This window comes from Labeo rohita, unplaced genomic scaffold, assembly GCF_022985175.1.
Source record: "Labeo rohita strain BAU-BD-2019 unplaced genomic scaffold, IGBB_LRoh.1.0 scaffold_95, whole genome shotgun sequence".
In the NCBI taxonomy this organism is placed as follows: Eukaryota; Metazoa; Chordata; class Actinopteri; order Cypriniformes; family Cyprinidae; genus Labeo; species Labeo rohita.
Window position 1 is genome coordinate 112501 of NW_026129909.1, and position 14190 is coordinate 126690.

Sequence of the window (14190 nt, forward strand, 5' to 3'; positions counted from 1 at the left end):
GTTTCTATGTAAGTACTGGTACTTCTGATTGGGCTGAGGCTGCAATTTAGTGAGTCTGAAAGAGCCATGAAATGGACTGTTTACTTTGAGAAAAATTTATTTACTGGAATTATGTTAGTAACACATATTAGATGGATGGAGGATAGATAAATGATAGATAGATAGATAGATAGATAGATAGATAGATAGATAGATAGATAGATAGATATGTGCGCACAGTCAGTAATATTCTATTCAGAGAAAGTCCAGCACAATTGTTGTGTTCTAGTTCTGTTTACAGTGTTGGTCTTTAAATTATGCACTGGCCCTGTATATGAGCATGTTTGTGTGTCTGAGAGGTTAGAGTATCTCATGTCAGAGCTCTCAAAGTGTGTCCATCAAACCTGCTGTGCGGCTTGAGATGTCAAAGGTAACTGATACTGCAGGACATAATGTCCATTGATTCGGAGGATGTAATTCCGGTTACCGCTTTCAGATCATACTGAGGTGTATCATATGTTTGTTTTCTAAGTTTGTTGTGTTATATAGCAGTGCCTCACATTGCAAGTCACAAATGTTCACTCAGAAATGAAGACTCTGTCATGTCGTGCCAAACCTGTATGACTTTCTTTCTTCTGCGCAAATGTTTGAAGAACCTCTCAGATCTTTCCAAACACATGATGAAAGTCAGTGGGGTTCAGAAGTTATGCACTTCAAAAAGGTATTGGAAAAGTAATCCAAACAACTCCAGTGGTTACATTCAGGCTGGTTTTGAGAATCAAAATCTGATTAAAAAGATTTAAATTAGAAGAATGAATCGTTCATTACATCAGACGTTGCTACTTCTAAACATAAACTTGTGGTCGGAAAAAGTTTTTGCGGACAAGGTCCATCATCTATTAGCAATAGTGTAGCGATGTATGAAGCCGAACTCACACAGAAGCCACTTTCAAACCAGACAACCCTTCTGTTGGTCATTGGGGCAAATCCATGTAACCAGCTTGAATCCGTTGCGAAATCCGCATAGGGTAATCTTTTGACCTTACACAAAATTGATTCTAAGATTCTAACCGAAATGACTGGATTTCACCCTCGACTGTAAATGTGACTTTAAGGATAGGAATCTTCCCTCAACAGGAATGATGTTTCAGGACCAACAAACAATTCAGAGAAGTGTCGCAATGAACAATGAAAAGGCATTTAAATGAGGTTCAATGTGTTCAACCCTGTTGAACAATTAGCAATGAAAGCAATATTGATAACAACCAGCAGCTCTATAGTGAGGAGGACATTCCCTAGACGATGTGCAGCAAAGAGAGTCATTTATCAAGGAGACTGCACTAGCCAAATAATATCCCCCATCGTCCCTTGAGCTTTGCCCCTGCAGTGGTAAAGAATGGAGCTGTGGAGGCGCCGTTATTTGAGTTGGCTGGGGGGAGGCGGGGGGTTGTGAAGGAGGGCTGCTGAGGGTTGCAGCGCTCAAACGGCTCAACATGATATCACTGGCCAATAATAGAGTTGAGAACGGACAGGATGTCTGTGTACAAGCTGTTTTTGCCTTTTGAATGAAATGAATTGAAAGTGAATGTAAACTGATTGATTAGATCATCATATTAAATATCTGGTGTAGGGTATCTCATGTCTCAGATGCTCTGTAAAAGAGCTCAGTGTAAGCCTAGCTGTTCGTAAGACATCAAATCAGAAGTGATTGGTAGAGGTCGAACACTGAAGGTGCATAGGTACATGTGCCAAAATGAGTAACAGGGTTGAAAATGTAGCCAAAATAGTCACTTTGTAGATCTTAGATAGATTGGGAAAAGGTTATTGACTTGGACTTCCCTCGAAATCATGTTCTGGAGGTAAAGATGAAAATTTCTTGGCCTCCTGTCTTATCAGGGCCCTAAGGATTGTCCCAACCTTTCCTCCTGTGTTTATGTATATGCCAGAATGGTAACAGGGTTGAAAATGTAGCCTAAATTAATCTGTCATTAGTAGATCTTAGCTAGTTTGGGAACAGATGTTGGTTTTTACAAAAATAAAGTCCAGTAAATTAAACTTATGCTCAGTGTAAACTGTTCCGACAAGGTTGAATCTGAAGAATTGGATGGATTGATTGCTAGGGGCCGAACTCTGAATGTGTGTAGATGCTTATGTGGGGCATTGCCAGGGCCTATGGGCCTCCTGGACAGGTTATTGACTGAAAATTGTTGGGCCACTGTCTCACCAGGGCCCTTAGAATTGTCCCAACCTTTCCCCCCTGCGTTTATGTATATGCCAGAATGGGTAACAGGGTTGGAAATGTTAAGTCCATTAAATTAACTATATGTTCAGTGTAAACTTAGCTGTTCATGAGAGATTGAATCAGAAGTGATTGTAGTCGCCGAACACTGAAGGTGTGTAGGTAAATGCCAGATTGGGTAGCAGGGTTGAAAATGTAGCCTAAATTAATCTGTCACTTAGTAGATCTTGCCTTGTTTGGGAACAAATGGTTGTTGGTTTCTACAAAAATAAAGTCCAATAAATTAAATGTATGTGTAAGATGTTCAGACAAGGTTGAATCTGAAGTATGGGATGAACTGATTGTTAGGGGCCCTAACTCTAAATGTATGTAGGTGCTTATGCGGGGCACTGCTAGGGCTTATGGGCCTCCTGAACAGGTTATTGACTGAAAATTACTTGGTCACTGTCTGACCAGGCCCCTTAGAATTGTCCCAACCTTTCCCCTTGTGTTTAAGTATATGTCAGAATGGGTAACAGGGTTGAAAATGTAGCCTAATTAATCTGTCACTTGGTAGATCTGAGCTAGTTTGGAAACAGATGTTGCTTTCTATAAAAATAAAGTCCAACTATCTGAAGTATGGGGTGGTTGATTGTTAGGGGCTGATCTCTGAAGGTGTGTAGGTGCTTAAGTAGGGGCACTCATAGGGCTTATGAGCCTCCTGGACAGGTTGTTGACTCTGACTCCCCTCAAAATTGTCTTCCGGAGTAAAGCTGAAAATCGCTTGGCCCCCTGACTGACCAGGGCCTTTAGGATTGTCCCAACCTTTCCTCCTGTGTTTATATATATACCAGATTGGTAACAGGGAAAAAAATGTAGCCTAAATGAATCTGTCATTAGTAGATTTTAGTTTATGGTGGCTAGTTTGGGACCAGATGTTGGTTTCTACAAAAATAAAGTCCAATAAATAATAAACATACGTTCAGTGTAAATTGTTCTGACATGGTTGAATATGAAGATGTATTGATTATTAGGGGCCAAACTGAATGTGTGTAGGTGCTTTTGTGGGGCACTGCTAGGGCTTATGGGCCTCCTAGACAGGTTATTGACAGAAAATTGCTTGGCCCCCTCTCTAAACAGGGCCATTAGAATTGTCCCAGGCTTTCCCCTTTCATTTATGTATATGCCAGAATGGGCAACAGGGTTGAAAATGTAAAGTCCATTAAATTAAATATATGTTCAGTGTAAACTCAGCTGTCACTGAAGGTGCATAAGTAAATGCCAGAATAGGTAACAGGGTTGAAAATGTAGCCTAAATGGATCTGTCACTTAGTAGATCTTAGCTAGCTTGGGACAAGATGTTGGTTTCTACAAAATAAAGCCTATTAAATTAAATATATGTTCAGTGTAAACGCTTTTCATGCGAGATTGAATCAGAAGTGACTGGTAGTAGCCGAACACTGAAGGTGCGTAGGTATATGCCAGAATGGGTAACAGGGTTGAAAATGTAGCCTAAATTAATCTGCTTCTTAGTTTATGGTGGCTAGTTTGGGACCAGATGTTGGTTTCTTTGAAAACAAAGTACAATAAATAACATTTATGTTGAGTATAAACGTAACTGTTCATAAGAGGCCAAATCCGAAGTATGGCTAATTGTTAGGGGCAAAACTCTGAAGGTGCGTAGGTGTTTGTGCAGTTGAACTACTAGTGATTCTGGGCTTATTACCTCAGGCTCCCCTCAAAATAGTATTCTGGGGGCGTCTGCACCGACATACTGTGCTGTTGAGTTACGGGCATCCCGAGTTCTCCCGATGATCTATCCTATCAAAATAAAGGCGAAAAGGCAAAAAATAAATCTTAAAAAAAAATTCAAATTGTATTCTGGGGGAACGCTGAGTTCATTGGGCCCCCCATCTGAACAGGGCCTTCATGCTCATCCCAACCTTCCTCCTGTTACAGTGCTGTGTTACGGTATATGGCAAAGTGGGTAACAGGGTTGAAAATGTAGCCTAAAATAATCTCTCGCTTGGTAGATATTAGCTAGTTTAAGGCCAGATGTTGTTTTTTACAAAAACAAAGCCAAATAAATATGTTTTAGTGTAAACTTAGCTGTTCATAAGAAGTTGAGTCTGAAGTATAGGATTGCTGATTGTTAGGGGCCAAACTTTGAGGATGCGTAGGTGTATAGGCTGGGACAATGGGCCCCATAAACAGGTTAAATGCCATCCCATATGACCAGGGCCTTCATGCTGGTCCCAAACTTCCCCCTGTTACAGTCCCTCTGCATTTATGTATATGCCAGAATGGGTAACAGAGTTGCTAAATTAATCTGTTACTTAGAAGACTAAGTTAGGCTATACATGTACCTTGGCTTGGACTTCCCTCACAATCATTTTTTTCAGGGGAATGCTAAAATCACTGGTCTACCCGTCTGACCAGGTCCTGTAGAACCATCCCAAACTTCCCCCTTTACAGCTCCCCTGAGTTTATGTATATGCCAAAATGGGAGATAGGGTTGCAAGTAACAGGGTTGAAAGTGTAGCCTAAATGAATCTATCACTTGTTGATCATATTTTTTTAGGGGCCAAACTGTGGTTTCTTGTTTATTTTTGGTTATTCATTGGTCAGTAACTTGGGTAACGGTTAAACTTGATGGCGTCAATATTACATTTTGTGTAAAAATTGAGAAAATACAACAACTATATGTACTCCATGCTGTATAAAAGTAATTTCCTGGGTGTCACTAAAAAAAAAAAAAAAAAAAGTTTAATCTTAATTTTCAACAACAACACTTCTACATTCTCCACAATGATGAAACACACACACACACACACACACACACACATATATATATATATTAAATTCCAATCATTAACATATTTGGAACAAATGACCTTCAGACTGTGAAAATTGTGAAAACTGTAATTAATATTCAAAACTGTTTTTCTGTAACACCAACAAATTTGACTTTGAAGACCTAGTGTTAGTTAATCCTCGTAAACAAAAGTTGTAAATAATTAAATCTGCTTAACCTTATTTCTCTGAGAAAAAAGGTCCAAAATTAACCTCCCCAAAGGTTACTTCTGCTATGAATATGTTAATTACATGTTAATTGCTTTCATCAAATTAATTATTATTTCCCTAATATATTTTCTAAAGATTTCTTAGGCCTTATAATGAACCACTGTAAATGCATGAATTATATATAGACTTTTTACTGCCACCCAACCGCGCTGGTGGAAATGAAGGTCTTCTGGTTATGTGTATATCTGTGACAAGCTATTAGCTTCTTTGTCAAGCTCTCAAGGAAACTGTAGGGATGTATAGCAGATGAAGAGATCAAGCTGCTTTTGTGTCCAATTTTCCACGTTAATGGTCCCAGTGTTGGCCGCAGATGCTGGACTAATTAAAGGATTAAAGGAGTCACTTCATTCACTGCCCTGATTGGTCACACCTGGGCTCTTTTCCACAATAGTGCCATTACAGCCCATGTCCCAGGTGACACTAGTCTACGTGTGTGCAAATGTATATTTCCACTACAAAAGGGGCAGCCTGTCAGTGCTCACCTCTTAACAATGAACATAACCCTCCTTTGCATGTGTAATTTATGGTCTGTATGGATTTTATTTCCATCTCTTAGGTTTCAGTTTATTCAGGCATGTGTGTTGGTGTCCAAAAAGTGTCTACACTGATCTCATGACTGCCAGGGACAAACTATTGAGATATTAATTAGATCTCTTTGCCGACTTTTCTTTAATCAGTGTTGTTGCATCAAATCTTATTGAAATGTGCAAGCCTAACGTATTAAAAGCCTCACCTTATCCACCTCTTTTCATACCCATTAATGTATTTTTCCCCTTATACCATCATCATATTTCTTCTTTGTCCAACCCACATTAAATATTGCTACATTTAAGTATAAATAATATAGCATAACGCCAGAATGGGTAACAGGGTTGAAAATGTCTTAAATAAGCTAGTTTGGAGTAAAATGCTGGCTTGTTGTTTAGCATAATTTAAAAAAGAATATTTGTTAGATAACATTCTTCAATAACATTACAATATCAAAAACTTTGGTAACAGGGTTGACAAGTACAGTCAACACTGCAGTTTGTGTACAAATATAGAAAGTGGAACAAAATAAAAAAAAAATAATAATTCCTCTTTCTTTCATTTAAAGGGACTTGAACTCTAACAACCTTACACGTATTGACAAGGATGACTTCGCTGGCCTGAAGCACCTACGAATTTTGTGAGCTTTATTTCTTTATTTCTTTATTTACCTCAATCTTATTTGTGTTGTATTTTGTAATACACATTTATATAAGCCACGAGGACAGACCGGAAGCAGACAAGAGCACACTTTAACATGTAAACAACAATTAACAAGCAAACAGTTTTATTGTATTGTAATTACAGTTTGTATGCTGTTAGAGGATGGAATGTGTGGCTGTTCCTGAAACTCCCCATCCTCCACTGTATTTTGAATGTTGTTTTCTTTTTAACTTTCACTGTACATTACTCTATCAATCTCTACAGGCACCTCATGGATAACCAGATCATCTCTATTGATAAAGGAGCCTTCAGTGATCTGAAGGAGCTGGACAGACTGTGAGTTGAGAGATACAAATTAATTATTTTTATAATAATGTATTCTGTTTCAAAGGTTTTAACACTGAAACAGCTGACATATGAAATTATCTATTTTAAAATGGAACAGTTTATTGAAACTTTAGACAAAATCTAAAAACAGGAGTCTATATATATATATATATATATATATATGAAGAGTTCAGATGCAGATGCAAAACCAGCTAAATCCATCTGACGTCTTTCTTTAAAAAATGCATTTTTATCGGGCTCAGATGTATAGGTTTCTATGTAAGTACTGGTACTTCTGATTGGGCTGAGGCTGGGATTTTAGCGAGTTTGGAGAAAAAGTATTTGATGGACGTATAATATGTGTCGAGAGCATTCACTCAGTATCATTATCTCATTTTTGACCGAGATGGCTTTTAGCTGGTTTTGCATCTGAACTCTTCATATATATATATATATATATAGACTTCTCTTAAATAACTTTACAATAACAATTACTATGGTAACAGGGTTGACTATGCAATTTGTGTAACTAATTAGGAACTGGCACAAATTATTTCCTAGAAAGTGACAGCATGTTGGGACAATTATTATATTTGATGCATCAGGCTTTTTGTGCCTCATACCTGACGTATGAAATTATCTACTGTTTTGAAATGGAACAGTTTATTGAACCTTTATACAAAATCTAAAAACAGAAGTCTCTCTGTCTCTCTCTCTCAATTATATCAGAATAGGTAACAGGGTTGAAAATATCTAAACTAAGCTAATAATTTACCATAAAAAAAAAAAAAATATATATATATATATATATATTTGTTAGGTACTTTTCTTAAATAACTTTACAATAACAAGTACAATGGTAACAGGGTTGACTACAAATAGAAACTGGCACACATATTTCCTAGGAAGCCACATTGGGACAATTATTATGCTTTTATGGCTCATGCCTGATATATGAAATAATCTGCAATTTTGAAATAGAACTCTCTCTCTTAATAATCTCTCTATCTTAACTAAGCTAGTTTGAACCATAACTGTAGTTTGTAGTTTACCATAAGTGAAGAAAATATTTGTTAGGTACTTTTCTTAAATACTACGGTAACAGAGTTGATTACATTTAAAAACTGGCACAAATTATTTTCTAGAAAGCAACAGCATGTTGGGACAATTATTATATTTGATGGATCAGGCTTTTATGGCTCATATAGTATGATATAGCGAGAATATGGAGCTAATAATTGAAGAGGAAAAGCACCTCTTTATTCAGAGGCCCAAACTGAGCAAATTTTGTGCAAATGCTGACACTTATCATGAACTAAAAATAAGATGTAACTCTGACTCGACGTTGTAAATCAGTGAGATTTTTAAAACAGTTTAGCAGGCTTACATATAATGAAATTTCTATTAATCATCACTCTATATCTGCCAATAATATATTTTATGATAAAAGCGCTGTAGTTTCAAAACATAGAATGCAATGAAATACAAAGATGCTTGAAAGATAAGCAAGTATTTTAACATGATTTTTCTAAAAAAGTGATGTATGGATAATCAAGTAAACCAAATTTGCCTTAGTATAGTAGGTGTCCATCTTTATACATCTAATCATGTCGATAATTTAGAAGCCTTAGAAATTTGCATTTAAAAAATGATATTGTTGGGTTAGTAAGGATAATGTTAATATAAATTTTATAGAATTTAACCCTCAGGTTCTGTTGAAATTGACTGGATTCTTAATATCTGGAATCCCAGAGTCCCCAAAGCTGGATATGTAAAATTAATCATGGTCATTGTGAAATTAACCTTTACTTTCCCGATTTTTTTTTTTTTTAAATATGTTCCTCTGACCTCTGCTGAAAATATCTAAATTAAGCTAGTTTGAGGCCAAATGCTGGCTTGTGGTTTACCACAAAACACGAAAATGTTTGAATTTAAATAAATACAATACTTTACAATGGCAATCATTTCGATAACAGAGTGGACAAATACAGTCAACATTACAATTTGTGCAACTAATTAGAAACTGATGCAAAATTAATTTCTTTGAAAGCTGTAGCATGTAGGAACAATTAGTTAGTAATCTTCAAACTGGGTTTAATTGCGAGCCGCATGTCTTTGTTCTTCCCCCAGGCGCCTCAACCGAAACCGTCTCCAGCAACTCCCAGAGCTCCTATTCCTGAAAAATCCATCTCTCTCCAGACTGTGAGTGACTGTTTCCTTATCAGAAACATTAGGAAATACTTGTTAAGACAGAACCACCCATTCTCACACAAAAATATGACAATAACATTAGCATGTGGCTAAATTGACCAGCTTCTACCAATGAATTTGTGTCCCCTTGTGTAGCGGCTTTCTGAGCAATTGCGTCCTAATAAGAAATTAGGTTAGTTAACTATGGTTAGTAAAGGGGTTTTTAACTCAACTGTAGTCACCCTTCCTGAAAAAGAAAGACACTTTAGCATACTTTAAAAAAGAGTACTAATTATGGACATAACATAACATTCAATTCATAACATTACATTCAGTGCAAACTGAATATGTTTTCAGACACTTAATTGCATGTTAATTGAAGTTTATGCATATTTATAGGCATTTCCATCATTATATTGTCTTCGAAATATGACAATAAACATTAGCATCTAGCTAATTTGTCTAGCTTCTACCAATGAATTTGCATCAAAACACCTCTGACCTGCTTGTGTAGTGACTGGACATTGACGTCTCAATAAGAGCTTAGGTTAGTTAGCTGTGGTTAGTCATAGAGTATTTACTGTTGAATACAGATACAGTTGGTAATGTCTGCACTGTCGGGGGCAGTGAGTCAAAAAGGAAACTATGTAGGAATGTGTGGGTGTACGGAAAGAGGCATAATGGGTGTGAACAAATAGTTAAGGACAGCTGTGTTTGCTTGTTATTTGGTTGTTTGTTCATGCCATTTCACACGTTGTCTCATTAGCGAGTTGCCATATGGACGTGGTGCGCTCAGTCAGTCTGCCTGCGAGCACCCCCAACCACCCACATATGCCTTTAGGGAAAGATGTCTGCTATTATAAATGAAATTCATAAGGTTTTTTTATTCAGAGACACTTGTTTTGGTATCCTCAGGAATATTGGTTTATGTTAATATGGGTCATGTGGGTTCCTTCCTGCTCTTTGTTTGAATTTTGTGGTGAACAATTAAACAAAGCAAGAGCTAGTTCATTAAAACAAGTAATAGTCTCCTAATACTCAAAGATTCATTAGACTAGCTTTGCTAATTGGCGCCATGGCGGCGTTCTCCACGCACAATTAATTAACACGTTTAATTAAGAGGGGAAATAACAGGGGTGATTGCTAATTATGATTGGTATGTAGATTTTACCTCAACTCTGTCACTGCGGGTAGCAAAATTTTTAATTTGCCTTAACCGGGTGTGAACATAGCTAAGAATGTGTATGTTACGAACCAATGATGATGACAGAAAAGACTAATTATTTTTCAGCGTTCATGTATTTCTGTCTCTTCAGGAACACTGGGAAATTGACTTCATTTGACAGGATACTGTAGCGTGAATAGCTTCACTCCAAAACCTAGTGAGCTGCCTATCAATACAGCATTTTAAGGACTGTAAGCACGCTCCTAAAGCAAAAGCTGTTTGAATAGTAAGAATCAGAATGATAGCGCTTTCTAGCACCATCCTTTGTAAGTAAGAAAATCCTGTAAATGCACTGCAACAAGCTCAGTCCTACAAAAAATACAAGATAGTAAATTATAATGTGGGAAAATTTCCATTATGCAAATATTCACTTTTATGCATTGATAAATTGTCGTTGACTGTTTCGTTTAATGTTTTTGTCTGCTGTGTTTATTAATCTATGTTTATTAGTGCATCCCATCGTTAGCTTAGCAAGCATGCTAATACTGAACTCAACTGAAATCCACTTGTGAAAAAGTGCACTTTAACATCAAATTTAAAAGAATACTTATGAAAATAGTACATTTGGACAAATTTAAAGGTGATTTTCTCAATATTTAGATTTTTTTGCACCCTCGGATTCAAGATTTTCAAATAGTTGTATCTCAGCCAAATATTATCATATTCTAACAAATAATACATCTATGGAAAGCTTATTTATTCAAATATCAGTTCATTTAATAATTGACCCATATGACTGGTTTTGTGGTCCAGGTTCCCAATGACATTCAAAACATTTACTTCAAGCATTTATTCTAAACTAAATACATTTTAATGTAAATTCTATTGAGATGCATTATTGTGTATTTAAGTATATTTGTAAGTACAAATTTGTAATGATGAAATTGAAATTTAGTAAATGTAAAAATATTAACTTTGGTCCCACTTTATATTAAGTGGCCTTAACTACTATGTACTATGAACATCAAAATAAGTACAATGTGCTTATTGTGTTCATTAGGGCCCGAGCACCGGTGGTGCGAGGACCCTCTTGGAATTGCTCTGTTTATTATTATTATTATTATTTTTATTCTTCTTCTTCTTCTCCAAAATGAATCGCATTTTTGAGGGCCTAAACATGCACGAAAAGTCATGAAACTTTGCACACGCACCAGAACCGGTAAAAATTTACATCTGATATGGGTTTCAGAAGTGGGTGTGGCAAAATGGCTCGATAGCGCCACCTATACACTTTCAGCGGAGTGCGCCTTGAGCTACGTTTCACGTACGTGTATGCAAATTGGTACACACATGTAACACACCAATACCTACAAAAAAGTCTCTTGGGGCAAAATCCGAAAACCAACCGGAAGTCGGTTATTTTTTATTTTTCCAGCAAATTTTGTCTCATTTTTGCCACTTCCAGGCATCGTACTTGAACGAACTCCTCCTAGAGATTTATTCAGATCAACACCAAATTTGGTCAGTCTAATCTAAAGGCCTTTGTGACGTTAAATTGCGAAGATCTAGAGTTTTCACTGGAGGGCGTGTCCGTGGCAGCCTGTCAAACTTTGATGATTCGCCATGAAAAAGGAAGTTGTTATAACTCAGCCATACAATATCTGATCTGCCACAAACTTCACATGTATGACAAGACTCTGGTCCTGAACACATATCCATGACCATATTCAGGTATAGTTATAGCGCCACCTGCTGGTAACAGGAAGTGACATGTTTTACGCTGTGAGAAACTCCTCCTACAGATTTCATGAAATCAACATTATATATGGTCAGTCTAATCTAAAGGCCTTTGCGATGTTAAATTGTGAAGATCTTGAGTTTTCATTGAAGGGCGTGTCCGTGGCGGCCTGACAAAGTTCGATGTTTCGCCATGGGAATAGAAGCTGTTATAACTCAGCCATACAATGCCCGATCTGCCCCAAACTTCACATGTTCGATAAGAGTCCTGGCCTGAACACATCTAGAGGCCAATATTCAGTTATTATCATAGCGCCACCTATTGGCAACAGGAAATGACTTATTTTACATTAACTTAAACATGCAATGTCTGATCTGAACCAAACTTCACATATTTGGTAAGAGTACTTGCCTGAAGACATCTAAAGACCAATATTCAGATATAATCATAGCGCCACCTGTTGGCAGCAAGATATGTAATGTCTTACACTAGCTCAAGCATACTGTGTTCAATCTGCACCAAACTTCATATATTTGACAAAACTTCTGGCCTAAACACATCTACATGCCAATATTCAGTTATAGACATAGCGCCACCAACTGGCAGCAGGAAGTTTGGCACATATAAATGACTTTGACATATTCCTCCTAAATTTACTATGTGAAAAGCATAGTGCCCACCATTTGCCTCCGATCGGCGGTGAGCCCGGGTGCGAGGGCCCTTTCATCGCTGCTTGCAGCTTTAATTTTGTATTGTATTGCTGCTATTGAGGTGTGATATGGGTAACGTTAGGGACAGGCTTGGTGGTATAGGTAGGTTTAATGGTGGTGTATCCCTGGTGTAAGGGATGGATCAATAGTGTAATTATAAATGTTATTACACAAATTAATTACAGATGTAGTTACATGCAGGTATTTTTAAAATATAAGTACAATGCAATGTAAAAACATGTATGTACACAATAAGCGTACTGCCCGCTGTTCTTCAGAAAAGTCCTCCAGGTCCCACAAATTCCTTGGTTGTTCAGCATTTTTGTGTATTTGAACCCTTTCCCAAAATGACTGTATGATTTTGAGATCCATCTTTTTTACACTAAGGACAACTAAGGAACTCATATGCAACTATTGCATTATGCAAGGGGGTTTTCTTTTTTTCACTTTTCTTATTTTGCCTAAATATCTTTTTTTTTTTTTTTCATTTAGTACTGACCTTTAGAAACTACAGAATATACTTACATGTTTCCCAGAAGACTAAATGAGTTAAATTTACCCTGATTTTCATATTAGAAAAGTTTTCACTCTTTCTTTGGAAGCTTGTCCTGTAAAATTATGCAGTAATGGCACAGTGAACCACTTCTCACAGTTCACTGGCCGGTCACACCAGATGCGCTTAAGTTTGCCTAGTTGTAGTTTATTTATGACAGTCTTTTGAATTATTGAAAATTAATGTACACCCGAGGTCGTAATGTGAAGTAGAGTTTAAGTTTCTGTAAGTACCTTGAAGATACCTAGACTAGCATGCTGTTCAGCTAATGATATGCTAAATTATTGCACTGAGTGTTTATCTTACAAAACAAGCTAATTAAAAAATCATAAATAATAAGTTACGCAAGTAACAATCTATAGCTTTGGTTATGTGTAACAATTTAGAAGGCGCAGTGATATATACAAATTAGATTTTTCTCCATTCTCTTCAGACTTTCAGTCATTTTCTCTCCAAATACTGTTTCTTCACTGTCTTTGCACTCTGATGAATGAGTTTTGCCTTTGCTAACATTTAATATCCCTCAGCAAACAGTACGTCGAAACACAAAAAGATGAATGTAAGAAAGACGACGGCCAACAAAAGAATACTGTGTGGCTAGTTGCAGCCTCTCAGATCCCACAACTTGTTGCTCATTTTTCCCACTCAGGCCTCTATTGTGCTCTTCTCCTTGCCCTCTTTCAAGGGTTTTCAAATAAAAGATCTGGAGTGTAATATTTGCAGAGGTTGAGCAGTCTTACTATCCCTACTGTTTGCCTTCACCTCTGGATGTCAGCCAGGTTGGGACCGCAGCGAATGCAAACCGAACATCCTTGGCAAACAGCTTTGATTAAAGGAGGTTACCAGGAAACCCTGCGCTCACACTGAGAGCACTGGAAGCTTTTCTTCCCAGAGTTTAGGAGGTTGTTTCTGGTTCTCCTTAGTGCTTTGGTGAGGATGGATATGATTGCAAAGTCAGAATGTGTTTAAATCACTCTGATGTGATAGAGAATTGGCCATGTTACATGTAAATAAATAAAACCTGCATTGTATTAT

The 14190-nt window shown here is 37.0% G+C and overlaps 1 protein-coding gene across 2 annotated transcripts in view; it reads left to right on the forward strand.

Annotated features, from left to right (window-relative positions):
- The window catches only part of slit1b (slit homolog 1b (Drosophila)), a 59051-nt gene that overhangs the window by 2392 nt on the left and 42469 nt on the right, over positions 1 to 14190 (forward strand). For both annotated transcript variants that reach the window (XM_051105268.1, XM_051105269.1), the window contains exons 2-4: positions 6378 to 6449; positions 6737 to 6808; positions 8930 to 9001. In XM_051105268.1, coding sequence (XP_050961225.1) covers positions 6378 to 6449; positions 6737 to 6808; positions 8930 to 9001 — 216 coding nt within the window. The remainder of the gene's footprint in view (positions 1 to 6377; positions 6450 to 6736; positions 6809 to 8929; positions 9002 to 14190) is intronic.